General features: G+C 39.7%; 1 protein-coding gene across 1 annotated transcript in view; it reads right to left on the reverse strand.

Moving 5' to 3' along the window:
* XRN2 (5'-3' exoribonuclease 2) overlaps positions 1 to 17,651 on the reverse strand; it is a 101,650-nt gene that overhangs the window by 58,988 nt on the left and 25,011 nt on the right. Inside the window, exons 2-14 of the mRNA XM_053573594.1 lie at positions 13,219 to 13,346; positions 13,024 to 13,135; positions 11,233 to 11,344; positions 9,417 to 9,475; positions 9,251 to 9,340; positions 8,192 to 8,264; positions 7,979 to 8,029; positions 7,070 to 7,227; positions 5,575 to 5,649; positions 5,357 to 5,490; positions 5,200 to 5,257; positions 5,009 to 5,116; positions 783 to 827 (exon numbers count right to left, since the gene is read on the reverse strand). Coding sequence (XP_053429569.1) covers positions 783 to 827; positions 5,009 to 5,116; positions 5,200 to 5,257; positions 5,357 to 5,490; positions 5,575 to 5,649; positions 7,070 to 7,227; positions 7,979 to 8,029; positions 8,192 to 8,264; positions 9,251 to 9,340; positions 9,417 to 9,475; positions 11,233 to 11,344; positions 13,024 to 13,135; positions 13,219 to 13,346 — 1,203 coding nt within the window. The remainder of the gene's footprint in view (positions 1 to 782; positions 828 to 5,008; positions 5,117 to 5,199; positions 5,258 to 5,356; positions 5,491 to 5,574; positions 5,650 to 7,069; positions 7,228 to 7,978; positions 8,030 to 8,191; positions 8,265 to 9,250; positions 9,341 to 9,416; positions 9,476 to 11,232; positions 11,345 to 13,023; positions 13,136 to 13,218; positions 13,347 to 17,651) is intronic.

The raw sequence follows: 17,651 nt of genomic DNA on the forward strand, positions 1-17,651 counted from the left end.
TTGTTGTTGCATTTTGGCCGGGGCCGGGTTTGAACCCACCATCCTGGGTGTATGGGGCCAGCTCCCTACTCACGGAGCCACAGGTGCTGCCCAATTTTATTGTATTTTATTTGAGAGTCTCACTTTATCACCCTCAGTACAGTGCCATGGAGTCATAGCTCACGGTAACCTCAAACTCTTGGGTTCAAGCGATTCTCTTGCCTCAGCCTCCCGAGTAGCTGGAACAACAGGTGCCCGCCACAATACCCGGCTATTTTTAGAGATGAGGTCTCACTCTGGCTCAGGCTGGTCTCAAACCCAAGAGCTCAAGCAATCCACCCACCTCAGCCTCCCAGAGTGCTAGGATTACAAGCATGAACCACTGCACCAGGCCGGTGTCAGTGTTTTTAGAGCAGAGAAACAACAAAGTTTGGAGTGTTGTTGTGTTCTAGGAAAATTAACCTGACAAAAAATGTAGAAATAAAACAGAATTAACTTTCAAGAGAATACAAAGGATTGTCTTTTTATTACAAAAAATGACACTAGATTGATGTGTAAACAAATCAAATAGATAAGTGCCACCTGCCTCCCACTCCCTAACCCCCACCCCATCAGACTCCAGAGCTAGAAAAAAATCTTCTTTAAAATCAACACCAGTATTCTTTCTCCAAGAAGGCATGTGGGTGGGTATTTACATCTCTGAACAACTCCTAATGGATAAGGAATAAAGGTACTATAATGAACACCTTTACAAACTATAAACTTATGTTATTGCTAAACTCATGAAATTAATTAAAACTCACCTTCATTCTCTTTCTTTTTTCTTTTTGTCGTCTTCTAAAACTGTCCTAAAAGTATAAAATCCACATATTCTGTCAAATAATTACACAAAAATGCCAGAGTTAAACATTACCAGGAATGATTTGGGAGACAATTTACATTTTAAAGGAAGACCCCAGAAATCTAGATATATGATTAATGTAGGCAGTGTTCAAAGTGCTGCTTAACAGAACTTCAGCTTGGTAGAGAGATTGAATTTAGATACAATCTAATTGTTGTTAATTTTTTTCTGATAATTTTTGACATCATTTAAGGAAAATGCAAAAGGCATTAAAAAGACCATTGGCTCTATCCTGGACAGAACAGGCCATCAATATGGGAAAGTTACAAACCAGAAAGAAAACAATAATTCTTAAGTTTTAGCTGAATATAGTAAGATGAGACTTTATAAAAAATCAACAAGACAATTTAATGAGACTGTCACCTAAAAAGGGCTTGACAGTTCCTAATTCTGTCACATACATGACATAACAAAGGAAAAAGAAAAAGTTTTCTACTCAAACACCACCCCTTCTCCCAGCTTCCAAAATATGGATTGCTAAGGGAAGAGAGAAAGGAAATCACTGCTACTCTGGGCCAGTTTAATTCATAGGAAAGGCTCCAGTCCACACAGATTTTCCCTCCACTCTCTCAAAATGGTTTCATCTGGATAGGATTTGGGGTGGTACTTGCTTCCCACTAACTCTGGGCCATTCAAAAGCCTCCCATGCCCAAGCCCAAGTGTCCCTGAGTATCAAGAAGTAAAACAATAGTTAGGGAGGCTATGGCTGCTGCTCCAAAACAGGAGCCAGCGGGTACTGTACTGATGGTCATCCTGGCACCTGCACTTCTTTCCCTTCCACTTCAGTCCTGTCAAGTGCTGTGTGATAATAACCATAAGGAGATCTCAAACTGGTGCTCTCTACCAGGAGAAGAGTTGAACCCTGGATGCCTGAGTCTGCTGCTCTGAGCCTGTAAAAACCTCTTATGATATGGAAACCACTGATTTCTTTACTCAAGCTTCCACCCCCATCTTCAGTGAAGTTCGTCTGTCACCAACTATCTGCAGATCGTGTCCATTCTCAGTCTTTATCTGACCATGACTCTTTCCTTAAATCACGACACTCTCTTCACTTGGCTTCAGGACTCTGCACTCACCTGGTTCTCCTCCTCCCCTCTTGTTAAGTGCCTTTACTCCTCAATCCCAGACTTTTTCACATCTTCACAGACCCCTGGCCCAGTTCTTGGCCTCTCTCCACTTCCTTCCTCCCACCAGACTAATCTAGCCAGTCTCAGATGCTGATGACCCCCAGCCAAGCCTCCCCAGTCCTCTCCATTTGGCTATCTCCAGCTTAAAGGACTTCCCCATCTCACCTTGGTACCTTTCACAGTCTTGCTCAGAACATTTTTCAGTTGTTGGGACAAATGCCCTGAAGCCACTGTTGACACCTTTCCTCTTTCACACCCTGCATTTAATACATTAGCCAATCCTACTGATTCTGTCTTCAAAATACATTCTGAATCCTACTACCTCTCATCATCTCCACTGCCACCATCCAGGCTCCTCTGGATTAGCAGCACGGAAAGGCCTCCTCCCCCGGCTCCCTGCACCACCAACCTTTGCCTCCAAACAGTCTCAACATGGCAGCCGGCCCTTCAGAATATACCCCAGATCTTGATGCAGAGCACAATCTACCCTCTTTCTTCCTCTCCTCCTACTTTCCCCTTGCCTCCACTCCTGCCACCCTGGCTCCTCGCTATTCTGTGAACATCTCGGGAATGCTCCTATCCCAGAGTCATGGCCCTAGTGATTCCTTCTGTCTGAAATTCTTTCTCTTCCTCCCTCACAGCTTCCAGGTCTGGTCGGGGCTTCTAGAATTGCAATCTCTCCATTGCCACCTTCCCAGACGCCTCCTCACCTGCTTCCGTCTTTCTTCTCCACACGGCACTTATCACTAACACACTATGACGCTTACTTAGTTACTTTGCTTATTGTCCAGCTCCCCCAGAAGATGCAAGCCACGTACGGGCAGGAATTTCTATCCAGTTTTGTTGTTGTCATTGTTGTTTGTTATGTCACTATCACTCAAAACACTTTCTGGCACATAAACACTTAACAAATGTTTGCTAAATAAATGAACTTTTGCAGGATAAAAGGCAAACAGCAATGCTCAAAAAATAAAAAGCATCACCTTTCTGGCCCAAGTGCTCAATTCTAATAACAAGTACTGTTTTCTCTTCCTACTATTTGTTCTACTGGTCTGTTAAATACCTACTTCTAAGGGTAGCAGTCATACACAAGCTTTATGCTTATGGGTGGACCTTACTGATCGCTAAATCTTTTTTGTGTTACGAACTCATTTGAAAATCTGTCGAAAGTCAGATTTTCCAGAAAAACACATACACTCAGAAACTTTCATACTGGATTTCTGAGAGTTGCCCTTGATGCCTAACCATGCTGAAGGGCAACATAAGACTTCGAGGATACCATAAAAACCTCAAAGCTTTAAAATGCCCCCTCTACCAGGTCAGCTGGAAACTGTATTAATTAAACCTATAACACTATGGTATCTATAAAATTCCATACTTCCTCATCTAATGCCAACTTATCACCAACATTTAATGGTAGTCTGCTAAAGACATTTAAAAAAAAACTGTTCTAACACAAGGTTTTAATACCACGTAATACACAGTACTATAGTTTTTTGTTAGGTGGGTGTAAATGGGAGCAGATTAAGTGAAGCAACCACAGTGGTTGAAAATTTAGTTAAAAATAGCTGTTTTGGTAGACCTTGATACCCACGGACAAAGCTAGTTCTGTAGCTTGAATTTTATATGTGAAAACACCTGCCATCACAGAAAAGATTACCAAGTACTGAAGGCTTTTAGAAAGAACACTTACAGGCAACTATGTAACATAAAATGATGCCCAAAGTTATAAAAATAAGAGATCTTTGGATATAATACACAAAAATTGAAGAAAACAGAAAATCTTGTCCAATTCAATGACAAGTTTAATAATCTACTGGGAGATCATGTAACACAGCAGCAATATTATTGTGTTGTTCTTTGCTTAAAAGAGTCATATACTTTTTGTAAGATCAGTTTCCGAACTCATTTCCCTGACTTTGTTTCTAAGAAGCTACATCTGCTCATTTTGCTCACTGCTGGCCTCCATTGCCATCCCTTATAATCAGCCTCCAACCCTCTCTGCCTCCGGGCTGCGGCCCTCCTCTCCCAACAGCTCCGCAGGGCCAACCAGACTAGGTGCCTGCTTGGTTCACTCGGACCCTCAGGCAGCAGGCTAGAGCCCTCCTTCTCTTTAAATGCCTGTCTTCCCTGGGCTGCTTCTGCTGGAGGCACTTTCACTTCACACAAGCTCCCAGGAAATTCAAACTCACACTCATGGCTTCAAGTACCTCCCATCAATCAGTTAATGGTTCTCAAATCATTTTTCAAAGACTTCTGCCCTGAACTTTCCTCACCTCTACTCAATCGCTTAACGCATTTTTCTCTTCTCAGGTGTCCTGTAGCACCTTGAATTCAACATCTCCAAAATGAAACTCCATTACCACCAAGTCCCCACCCCACCCCAACCCATGCCACACCAGAGCCTGACCTTACAGAATGGCACCAGCAAACTCCTTACTCCCTCAGCCAGAAACCAGGACTTTTCACCTAAGCACCCACCCATCATAAGCAATCGATTTCCAAGTGCTTTGTTGGGTTTTTTTTTTTTGTTTCATTTGCTTAAGAGCTGCAACCCTCCAGAGATCTCACATTCTCCCATCATCCCTCTGTACTGTCTGATACAATTTAACCCAGACCCCTACATCCTCCCCCTAGAGTTTGAGTTCTCAGGTGTTAACCTTTCTTGCTGCCTATAAAACATTGTGGCCATTAGCTCAATCCCTTCAGTCTCTAGTCTTGGAACCCTCCTTTGTACCCTATATTAGATGGGTGTTTGGTTTTACATCCTAATTAAGATCATGAAGAGAGGAAAAAAATTATAATGCAGCTCAAAGAGTGTGCAATACACAGTTCCACACAGCAAGCATCATAACCCTGACAGAGTGATCGAAGCACTGCCTGCTCAGGGTGACATCAGTGGTATCACAACACACCCAAAGAGATTAGAAGTACAGTCACAGGATCAGCATAGCCTATTAGAGACGGGGGCAATTTAGCTACTGCAATAGAAACACTTTACCTCATCATCCTTTCTCTTTTTAAAAATGCTATCCTCAACTTCACCAACTGCTAACATGATCATCTGTACTCTTTGCAGATTGACATAACCACTTTCTGTAAGGTAACCCTGTAAGTGATAAAATACATGTAAAATGATCTTCTTATAAAAGCAAATAGTTGTGTTTTGAAATTATTCAAGAGTTAACTTACCCCAGTTTTGTGTACCACATTTTTGTATATGTTAACCAAACGGTCAATTGCACCTTCCCTGCCACCAGGAGACAAACATTATGCATTAGGACCAGCAGGCACTGTAAAGTCAAGAAGGCTACGACACTGCTTTGAAAAACCATGCAAACACACATACCTAATCTCTAAGGATGGTAAGTGAGGAAGGAAGTCATTTCCCACAAAGAAGCACATGAAGACCCAGTCATCAATGCTCCTCTCAACATCAAATGTGAAGGGTAGGCTGGCCATGGTGAGCTCTCTTTCCAAATACTACAACCAAAAAGGAATGCTGCCATTAAAGCCGTCTGCAGCTCCCTGCTTTACGATGCTGAGTCTAGTGATCACTGCTCATACCTCACGAAGAACATTAAGACGAAGAAAGATAAACTCTCCTTCTGCACACGGAAGACTATCCGCAAGTTCATCGTGCTGTAAGAATGGGAGGGAAGATTACCACGTACTCTAAACCTGGTAATTTTTTTCAACGTAGCAAATTTTAATACTTTTTCTAAAGAAAGATTCATTTTCATATTATCAGTATTAAGTAGAAAAAACTTACCAAGCCATTTAAAATAAAATTTTATTTTAAACCTAATCACACCCAGACCAGAGGTCAGCAAACATTTTCTGCAAAGGGCCAGATAGTAAACAGCCTTTGGGGAACACACAGGGTCTCTGCTGAATATTCTTTCATGTTTTGTTTTGGTTTTTACAATCCTTTAAAAATATAAAAACTATTCTTAGTTTAAGGGCTAAAGCTAGAGCACTGTAGTTTGCCAACCCCTAACCTATACCCAGCCCACATTAGTATTCTGATATAAATGCCTCCAGTCCCCTCTTTGTGAACATTATGTGCACAGGTATCTGAAATCATATACTTCCACATGAAATTATATTTTTTTCCACCTGTCCCCACCCCAACCTATCCCAACCCTAGTCCTTGGTTAACAGTGGCTTTCTGAGAAGCACTACATTTTTCAAAGCCCATCCCAATCTACACCCAAACTAATGTATATCCCTCCGGCCCCTTCTCTCTGAGTACGTGTACATAGAGAACACGTTTATCTCTCCGGCCCCTCCTCTCTGAGTACGTGTACGTAGAGAACATGTATATCTCTCCAGCCCCTCCTCTCTGAGTACGTGTACATAGAGAACATGCATACTGTCTGTATGGTACGTGTACACAGAGAACGTGCATACTGTCTGTATGGTACGTGTACACAGAGAACGTGCATACTGTCTGTATAGTATTGCATATCTGAACCCTACAGCATATTTTATTCTTTAATCTGCCCTTTTCACTCAAGAATATCTTTTAAAGAAGCAGCATATTCTTAAGACAGAGGGGCCTGGATATAATCAACTAACCCAAAAATACATAGAAACTTAAAAGTATCAAGCAAACTTAATAGTATCAAGAAGCTTTAAACAAATTTAGTCTGCAGTTCCTTTCAAGGAGTAACCGTTTGACATAAGTAAATTCTACAAATAAATCACATGCAATGGGCAGTATTATCTACTAGGGCTAAGCCTCAAATAGATAGAGGCTACACTAGGAAAAGAGCAAAGTGGAAAGAACCAGTGCATGCATGCTTCTGAACACGCGTTTATCTTAAAATACTTTAAACGATACATCTCTGTGAGGGGCAACAGAGCAAAGAGGGAAAAAATTTTATCAAACATAACCTTCTCTTTATTCATTTTAAAGATGAGGCAACTTAATACTTAATGCTAGTTAATTATATACTTTTAAAAAATCATCAAAATGTTATATTTTGTGCTACATATGTTTTACCACAATAGAATACTTAAAGAAAAAATGAGGCAACTACCATCTCAAAGGTCTTACCTTTCCCTTCTTTTCTCTTGGCAAACCTTCACAATCCTTGACCTCATGTCCAAACTGATTACAAAGACCACATGGTTTGGGTTTGTTTGGTTTGAATTCTTCTCTAATAATGGTAAAGTTGGGTTCATGGGTAGCAAGGCCAAGCATAATGAGATCAGCTATCAATTGACAATGAGAAAAACATGAACAGTGAGCACTTCGAGAGGCTCCATAACCAAAGGAGTGCAAGACACCAACACAAAGAAAAGCCCCAATAAGCACCCAGACGGAGGCAGCAGCGCCCTGAAGCCTACAGTTCTCCATCAACAAGAGCCCTCCACAGATGTGGACCTACGACACAGACTACCACTCAGGATTAAACACTTGGGGAATTTTCTTTTCTTTTTCTTTATTTTTTTTGAGACAGAGTTTTTACTCTATGACCTGGGATAGAGTGCCACGGGGTCATAGCTCACAGCAACCTCAAACTCGTAGGCTCAAGCAATCCTCTTGCCTCAGCCTCACAAGTAGCTAGGACTACAGGCATTTGCCACCAGGTCCAGCTAATATTTTCTATTTTTAGTAGATAAAGGGTCTCGCTCTTGCTTAAGATAGTCTTGAACTCATGAGCTCAAACAATCCACCCGCCTCGACCTCCCAGAGTGCTAGGATTACAAGGTGTGAGCCACCGTGCCTGGCCTTGGGAAATTTTCTAGTTAAATTAAGGCTGAAAAATGTAAAAAACAAACAAAAAAAAAATTAAAGACTAGTGATTATCTATCACTGATGAAACAGCAACTCTCTCAAACATAAAAGAGGCAAGGCATTTTTGAATTCCCAGGAAACCATTAGTAATAATTACCAACAACCTACTATAGCAGCCTACTATAATTTAATCTAACAGAAGCAAATCCGAAAGAAGAAACTCACCATCTGCTCCACATAAACAATGATGAGTATTTGGGTCATGGTTAGGCTGGGCTAAAGAAGGGGGAAATTACATATTAAATATAGTATATACCACAGGAATATCACATCTTCCCAAATATTAACTATTTCACATCTTCCCAAATATTATCTATTCAATGGCATTTTAATGGCATTTTTTAATAGAACATATAATAAAATATTTATAAGGTTTACCTCTTTGTCTTCTAATGTAATCCATAATTTTATGCTCTCCTTCACCAGGAACACTAGCATCAGATAAAATAACCTAGTAAAAAAAGTGTTTAACACTTTCAGCTCATCCCCAATTTTCTATAGACACAATAATTAAAAGAACTGAATATCTTGAAAAAACTAACATAATTCTATTAAGATAGTGTTATTAGTTAGAAAATTTTCTGAATAAAGTGTTAACTTATTACATAGAATGGAAAAAAATAAAACATCTGGGTCAGGCGGCACCTGTGGCTCAGTGAATAGGGCACCGGCCCATATACCAAGGGTGGTGGGTTCAAGGCCAGCCCTGGCCAAACTTAAAAAAAAAAAAAAAAAAAAAAAATAGATGGGCGGGCGCCTGTAGTCCCAGCTACTCGGGAGGCTGAGGCAGGAGAATCGCCTAAGCCCAGGAGTTGGGGGTTGCTGTGAGCTATGTGACACCACAGCACTCTACTAAAGGCGATAAAGTGAGACTCTACCAAAAAAAAAAAAAAAATCTGGGTCACACTTAGCCATTACAAAACTAATAAATTCATAAGTTCCTAATATTTTCACTATCTCCCAAGGACAAAGCACCAAACCATACATGCCCTGACAAAAATCAATAAAAGACAGCTTATCAATAAAATTACATTAATAGTTCATTTAAATTTTACTCAATTATTAGAACATGGCTATTTTATAAAGGCAGCCTCATAATTTTAATCTTGCTATATTTTGATATCTAGTAAGAGCAATTTCCATTCAAAAATAACTTGCCTATATGTTTTTTTAAATTATGAACCCCATTTTATGGCTTCCTAGTATAGTCAAAGGATAAAATTGGCCTTCAGAGAAAATTCAGCCATCTAAAATGTGGCCATGCAAGGCAACCCATTTCCAGTAGCCCTAGAAGCTTTTCTCTGACATTTCTGACAGTCAACTAACATTTTATGCAGGGGTAAGGCAGGGGGTAGGGATGAGTGTTATTAATCCTATCAAAGTACAGCTTCAAATGATCACTCTAATCTTTTTGAAGTATGAAAATGTGAAACTTACTGTCAAATTTTCCCACCCAGGGTCATTGTTTAAACGATCAGCTATGTAATAGCGAAGACATTTAGCAAGATTGTCCATGAACTCAGTTCCCTAAAATGATAGAAGGAAATAAATTAACCTATCATTTAAGAGTTAGGAATAGCTAGCAAAATATGAGTCTACTTACTGGCGTAATACAGTTGCTGTCAAATCTTTCTTTTATTTCTTCTGGAGGAAGAAAGCCACCTAGAAAAAAAAGAGGCAATGTTTCATTCTCCCCATAAAAAGTAAGGTAAATGACTCAATATTAAGCCAGAACAACAACAAAGCTCAAACACAAAACAAAGAGAAATGTCACCTGAGGAACAATGTTCCCCTTTTGGAAAATAAAAATTGCTCCCTTCACATTTAAATGAAGTTTTAACAAGATTGGTATGGTACACAAAAGGATACTACATTGTTACATAAAAATATAAAAACTGTTAAAAGTCTTTCTCTGGAACCACACACACACAGGTTAAGGGTTTTATTTCTGATATGAGTTCTTAAAGTAAAGGCACCTTAGAAAGATGAAACTAAAAAGCTAAGCTTATCTTACCTTTATAAGATAATAAAATGAAATTATCAGGTAACGGGACAAAAAAAATCTTAATTTCTCCTCTACATGACTAATTAGTTGCTTCTCAAAATATTTCCTGCATCTTCAAAAAAGAAGAATCCTTAAAATCAAAACACTGTGTTTTAAATACAAATAGGTGTGACAGTCTTAATTATAAGCTGTGGCTAGGACAGTGCCTGTGGCTCAAAGGGGGCAGGGCACTGGCCCCATATGCCAGAGGTGGTGGGTTCAAACCCAGCCCTGACCAAAAAATAAAATAAAATTCCTTAAAAAAAAAAAAAAAAATATATATATATATATATATATGTATAGGCTGTGGCTAAAGTAACCAGACTTATATATCTTCTGGTAAATCAAAATAACTTAAAAATTATTGTAAATATAGGCCTGAGCTCACCATACTATGGCATCCTTTTTTCAAATGCAAATTGCAATTTTCTTGAGCCAATAAATTACAGCTTTCCTGGTTTAGTACACTGTCTCATGTAGCAGAACACCAGAAACCCTACCCTATCTCCCACACAGATGTGGCAGGTGACGGCCAGTCTGCATCCGCACCCTCTGACCTTTCTCCTCTAATCAACTCCTGTACCCACTAGCACTTCCAAGGCTTTGGGAAACTGCAAAAATGACCACATCTCATCCTCAACATCCCAAAATTGAGAGAACCCTGAGTACAGTGCCTACTCCATCAACCTGTGTTCCAAGTGTGCAAGAGATTTGGCAACCAGCTATAATGCGGATTAGGTCGTTCCTGGCCTTCTCAGATGGGCCTCTGAGTTTCCAGGGGAAGCATAAGCAAGCCAAGACTGATTTCAGATAAATGTTTCCAGAATCGTAGCTTTCTCACAGTCCCCACAGAGAAGCACTCCTATTCTGTTTTACAGATACATAAACATTAGCTGTAGAGCCACACTCACCCTGGGAGGGGCTGACAATCTGCTCTCCCTTTTCAGCATTCCTTCCTTTTACTCTCAAGTTTTCCTTTTACTGTAGAGTCTCAAAATGAACAAGTTTATTAACCCATTTATGCCAGAGGCTGAAATTTTGAATTTTTTGCCTGACTTTTTGACAAGCTCCCAGAACACCAGTGTCTGCAGCAGTGACTTAACTCTGTGCACCACATAGTAACACGTAATCTCAGGGGGGGAGGAAGATGTGTGAAAAATCAGACCTTGGCAATGACTCCCACGTCACTAACGTTCCAATAATGAGATGCAAGGTATAAATGGGTTAATGGCTAATTTTTCCTCAACAGTGAACTTACATTTTCCTCAGATACTCTGGGATCCTTATTAAATTAAAAACTTCCCTCACTTGTAAGAAAAAGTTGCCCCTCCATGTACCTTGTTAAATGTCCAACTTTAAAATGTATATTCCTTACCTTTTGCCAGTATCTCCTCCCTGACTCGCTGCTTCTCGAGGGCTGCCTCCATTCCTTCTTTTGATGCTCTGAACCGCCTTGAACGCTGCTGGTTCATTTTAGCACGTGGTGCCTGAAAACATGTATTTCATATTCACGTGATACTAATAAAAATATTCACAAATAAATCTGTACATTATTTTGAACCAGTCATTCTTATAATAGTAGTATAATAAAATGGAAGAAAATTAAGTAAAATCTCGAATAATTCTTTCATGACAGACAATGGATCCTGAGACCTTAAACACAGACCAAGAACCTAAAAGCTGAGCTCACTAAGGTGAGTAACATATCAAATGGACAAAAATCCTACGAAGCCCCAGCACTTCATCGGCCCATGGTCTAATGCCAATTTCCCTGGCTTACAATGCTTCCAAGCCCCAACCAAAAAAACTCACTTTACTTAAAGATCTAGTAAGTATTTGATTAGTAATCACAATAAAACCAGGATCAGGAAGACCTTCCCTATATCCATGCCTAAAAGGAAGGATGATCTCCAAATGGGATTCACAATGTCCCACAAAAGCAACAGAAAAACTAATTCTCCCTGTAATATTCTGAAATTAAAAACAAATATCAAGAAAAAAAGAAACCACTACTTCTTCTTGACCTGCAGGAGCTCAGTACACTTCTATTTTGTATTTTTCCCACAATAAGGTTCATAATTATCACTGTCTTTTAAAAAAGGACAGCAGTTAGGAAAGGAGCAATGTTTTAACCAGAAGTACTTTAAATGATTCTAACTAATAAGTACTTTAAAAGTACTTTAAATGTGTTCAAACTAAATGCAGTTTAAATCACAGACTAAGCCTGAATAAAGTGAACTGGACTGTTAAGATTTTGGAAGTTACCGAGCTGAGTTTGGGTTGGAAGGAACTCTGAAATATCCTGTGTACATGTAAATACAAGTTTCTTATATTCTCTTTCAACAGTTCCCTTTCCCATAACATGAGGCCATCTAATGTAGCCCCTCAACTACCAAGTTCCATGATCTACATTTATACATAAAAATGTGTATACACATGCACATATACACACACATATAAACATGCAAATATTTTATAAATTGAGCTAGCAGTAAGGGCACACTGGAGTAAAATGAAAATTTAGCTGAATGTAAATTGGAATATGCTTTAAAGGAGACATATTCCTGTTCACTTTATTATTTTATTCCAGTCTAACTGCAGTTCAGCAAGTTATCAGGCAGCTAAGATTTTTCATTGAGTAAAAAGAACCTCACAGAGAAGTTAATCTTGGATTCAAAGTTCTCTGGATTTTCAAAATCATTCCATTAGCCACTGGGATGTACTAAACCTAAAAGAAAGAAAATCTACTTGCATATGGCTAAATAAATTTAGAGCCCCCACCCCCCACCAGTACCCACCAATCTCCAATTATTCTTCATAGTAAAAGAAATGGGACAAAAGTCCACTCCTCTCTATGTGCTAACTCCTTCAGCAGCACTGGCTCTCCCTCAGCACTTTCCATTGTTATCTAGTGCCTAAAAAACCTGCACGTAACCAAGCCTGCCCATTTATTTATGCCTCCCTCCCTTGGACAGTAAGCCCTTCAAAAGCAAGGGCAGTCCCCAATAAATGTCCCCAGAATTTCACAGTACCTGGCACCAGTCACTAAAAGACATTCGAATGAATGATGAAGTTTTCATTGTTAAATTCACTAGTATCAACTAGACACTGAGAACACAGCAAAATCCAAAATGGAAGCTTCTAAGTTAACTACTTTAGCACTTACCACTCCGTCTATTGCCATGTAGAGAAGTCGTCTTGGTCTTACAATATTGAAAAGTCTGTCAATGTACTCAAAAATTGCAACCATCATTTCATCTTCATTTTTTGGTGCTGGTCTATAATAACAAGCAAACAATGTAATATAACATAGTATTTCCTCTTTGATTTGCAATATCAGTGACAAAAATAGGTTACGTACTTATCTTCAGGATGAGTACAGGGATGGATGATTCCATTCATATCCAAATAAAGATTATCAAACTCCACATCATTGGGATTAGGTTTACTGGCATCAACGGGAATCTTGACACCACTGCACTCCTTTGACTATGAGGAAGAGACGGTTAATAGCAGTCTGATTATTTTCAGGTCTAAAAATGACAGATAACTAAGCTCAGTATGATCCTGTGTTTTGTTTTTTAACTGGAAATAAAACACTTCGAGTAATCTTTAAATTATAAGATAAGAAGTTATTTTATTTCTTAAAGTAAACTGACACAGATATTTCCATCTGTAGAAAGTGGTTGGTTTCTAAAATAGGTTAATTTGACAATGTGGAGGATGTTTATCAAATTCCCGTATCATTCAGTGGTCCAAGGGAGAAATCGCGGAAGTCCTTGGAGTACCTTTCCTCATGACCCATTATCAGTAAGCCCCGTCACTGCAATCAATCTCCCCACTTAATCTTCTTGCACTCACTACCACGAACAACATGAAGTTACCATGTCTCACCTAAAGATCACAGCCACCATTACGGAGACTCCCTAATCTCCACTTCATCTTCTACACTATAGTTTTCTTCTAAAACACAAATGTCTTAATCTTGCCTAACTTTTCCCATGATTCCCGCAACAGGTGGTAACCAAGGTCTTGGACCTTTACTAGTCTCCTGAGGGTCCTGACACAATGCTCCGAAGTTCCTGGAAAATGCTTTCATCTCGCAATGCCTTTGCATAACGCTGCTTCTTTCAGAATCCCTTCTTCTTCCTCCCTACCAACACTTACTTCCTGAGATCTTACTGATTTTTCTGACTCTAGACTCAGATCAAATGTCACTCACTTTATAACATTTTTTAAACATCTCCCAAGAAATTAACTGCTCCTCCTGCACTTCTTTAGAATTTTGCTTATTCATTATAGCATATCATAATTCTATAATTATACTCCTAATCCACCTACATTGTGAGTTCTTTAAAAGGTAAGGCTTACTCCCAGAGGTACTCAATTGTATGTTTAGAAATGATATTACCTATGTTGAAAAAGAAAAATCAAAGATCAGCTTAAGGGGTGGGGGAGCCAATCAAGAAGATATAGCCAGGCAAGGTGGGAGGATCACTTGAGCTCAGTTCAAGACCAGCCTAAGCAACAGCAAGACCCCGTCTCTACTAAAAACAGAAAGATTAGCTAGGCGTCATAGTACACACCTGTAGTCCCAGCTAATCAGGAGGCTGAGGCAGGATGATTTCTTAAGCTCAAAGAGTTTGAGGCTGGCTGCAGTGATTTACCATGACACCACTGCACTCTACCTAAGGTGACAGAGCAGGACTCTGTCTATTAAAAACAATAAAGAGAAGAGATTAATAAGTGATGATATGTCCATTTACTAGAATGCCAGACTCAAGGGTGATTCAAAGAACCAGAGCTGAATGGTCACAATTATACTTCTGAGCCAGAAGAGCAAGCTGCAGAAGCACAGCATAGCACTTAAAGAAAAATCACACAACAGACGAGACAGTAGTCACTGTTCGGGGCGGGTATACACAATGAAGCACCGTGAAAAAGCAAGGGAATGATAAACACCAATGTCAAGATAGCAGTTATCTTTAAGAGGAAAGGAAGGAAATGAAATCAGACTTCAATCTGTATTTATAATTGGAGGGGAAGGATACCAAAGAGACTCAAGACAGAACAGAAAAGACAGCATTAGACAGTGTTCGGTACTTACATGCTGGTAATCAATAAAGAGGTACCTGACTAGAAGCAGTGCATGAGGTAAGTGGTAAGGAAAGCAGGTTAATTCTCAGTGGGGTGCGGGAGTCTATGGAAGAAGATAATTTGACAACTCTCAAACAAAAACAAACTCATGAAGGCACGAGGCTCTCTGCCTCTCCATCTACTCTCCACATCCCAAAGTCCACATCTTCCTTTCTTCTGCACCAAGCAGCCTTCATGCTCAGGAAAATCAAGGCTCATCCTTTGTGCTCGCCCCCAAAAAGCCAGACAGAAAATATTTTAGATTTGTTGGCCATGTGATCTCAGCTACAACAACCCGTATGTGCCTTTGTGGAGTGAAAGCAGCTGTGCGCCCCAGTGCTCAGCTTAGAACTGGGCATAATGCAGCTCTCTGTACTGAGGGTCGCTGCAGAACTGCTACCTCTGCTACCTAGAAAAAAATATAGTATAGGTCTTAATTTTGAGAAAATGCCTCTGAGCACCCACTCCCCTGCCAAAAAAACCTGAACACATTTACTCCTCAAACTCATTCCTCAAGTGCCTTGTCAAATACAGTACCAAACGTGTCTCCTATTGGGTTAAAGGGAAATCCTTCATCAAAGGGTAACCAAAAGGAGAATCATTCTGAACTTTGGTTTATTTATTCAAATAAAATAATTTGAATATTTCAAATTTATTTCAAATAAAAACTGTTCATTACTTTTTGAACTCCAGATGACAGACTGCAATCTTCTCTTTCCACTCCAAGAACACATAAAAGACTAAACAAATAAATCAACTACATAGCTATTACAGAAAACCAGAAGCAGAACCTCATATGGCTGAGAAATCACAAAGGATGCCCAAAACACAGGGAATGGGTGTCTTTAGATGGAGAACAGCACCCACAACATGTGAGAGATGTGCTGCCTTCTGAACACAAAAAGGCTCCTGACCCAAAGAGAGAGCTCACTGGACAGCTTCTAGATGATCCTTCAGCACCAGTCAAAAAAAAAACAGGTAGATGGCTTGGCGACTGTAGCTCAAGCCGCTAAGGCGCCAGCCACATACACCTGAGCTGGCAGGTTCAAATCCATTGTTGTTGCCAAACAACAATGACGGCTACAACCCCAAAACAGCCAGGTGTTGTGGCAGGCGCCTGTAGTCCCAGCTACTTGGGAAATGGAGACAGGAGAATCGCTTGAGCCCAGGAGTTGGAGGTTACTGTGAGCTGTGATGCCACAGCACTCTACCCAGGGCGACAGCTTGAGGCTCTGTCTCAAAAAAAAGGTAGATGAACCCTAACGCTCTCCTCTTTCCTCATCCCATCAGGTCCCCTGTGGGTCAGGCAACTTGACACAGGCATACCCAGAGAAAATAGGTGCTTGGTTAGAAGGGCCATACAGTGCCCTGGCTGACTAGCGATTCCCCAGAGGACCAGGAAGCACCCCTAAAGAACACTGCAGTCAAGGTAGCTCTGCCCAGCAGTAAACCCACTCCTGTACTTCACGATAAAAGAAAGGGATCTATGTATCCCAAATAGACAATGGGGGTTTTATTCTATTTGTGCATGAAAATGCTAAGCGATCAAGGTAAAGGTATTTAAGGAAGTAAAGATATTGCAACTATATAGTGATGTCTGTGTAAAAATACATTAGGTTTTAAAGTAAACCCCTAAAATGAATTTCATGCCAACCTACTGTTCCGAACAACCTTATAAGCAGAAACCACAGTAATAGCTAGGTAGATACATGTCTGGCTAAACCTACACAGTAGCTACATTAAAAATATCATGAATCAAGAGACATAGATTGGTTGACTGGATTAAAAAACACAAGCCATTCATTTGCTGTCTGCAAGAAACACACCTGGCTTCAAAAGACAAATTAAAGCTCCGAGTCAAGGGTTGGAAGACAATTTTTCAGGCAAATGGAATTCAGAAGAAAAGAGGAGTTGCAATCTTATTTTCAGATACATGTGGATTTAAAGCAACTAAAGTCAAAAAAGGCAAAGATGGTCACTTTATATTGGTTATGGGAAAAATACAACAAGAAGACATTTCAATTCTAAATATTTATGCACCCAATTTAAATACTCCCAGATTCTTGAAACAGACCTGACTCAGTCTGAGCAATATTATATCTGATAATACCATAATAACAAGGGACTTTAACACTCCTCTTACAGAGCTGGACAGATCCTCTAAACAGAAATTAAACAAAGATATAAGAGATTTAAATGAGACCCTAGAACAACTGTGCTTGATAGACGCATATAGAACACTCCATCCCGAAGATAAAGAATACATTCTTCTCATCACCCCATGGAACATTCTCCAAAATTGATCATTATCCTGGGACACAAAACAAATATCAACAGAATCAAAAGAATTGAAATTTTACCTTGTATCTTCTCAGACCATAAGGCACTAAGGGTGGAACTCAACTGTAACAAAAATGCTGGACCCCACACAAAGGCATGGAAATTAAACAATCTTCTGTTGAATAACAGATGGGTGCAGGAAGAAATAAAACAGGAAATCATTAACTTCCTTGAGCATAACAACAATGAAGACACAAGCTACCAAAACCTGTGAGATACTGCAAAAGCAGTTTTGAGAGGAAAATTCATCGCTTTAGATGCCTACATTCGAAAAACAGAAGGAGAGCACATCAACAATCTCACAAGAGATATTATGGC

The sequence above is a fragment of the Nycticebus coucang genome, chromosome 21, assembly GCF_027406575.1.
Source record: "Nycticebus coucang isolate mNycCou1 chromosome 21, mNycCou1.pri, whole genome shotgun sequence".
NCBI classification, from domain to species: domain Eukaryota; kingdom Metazoa; phylum Chordata; class Mammalia; order Primates; family Lorisidae; genus Nycticebus; species Nycticebus coucang.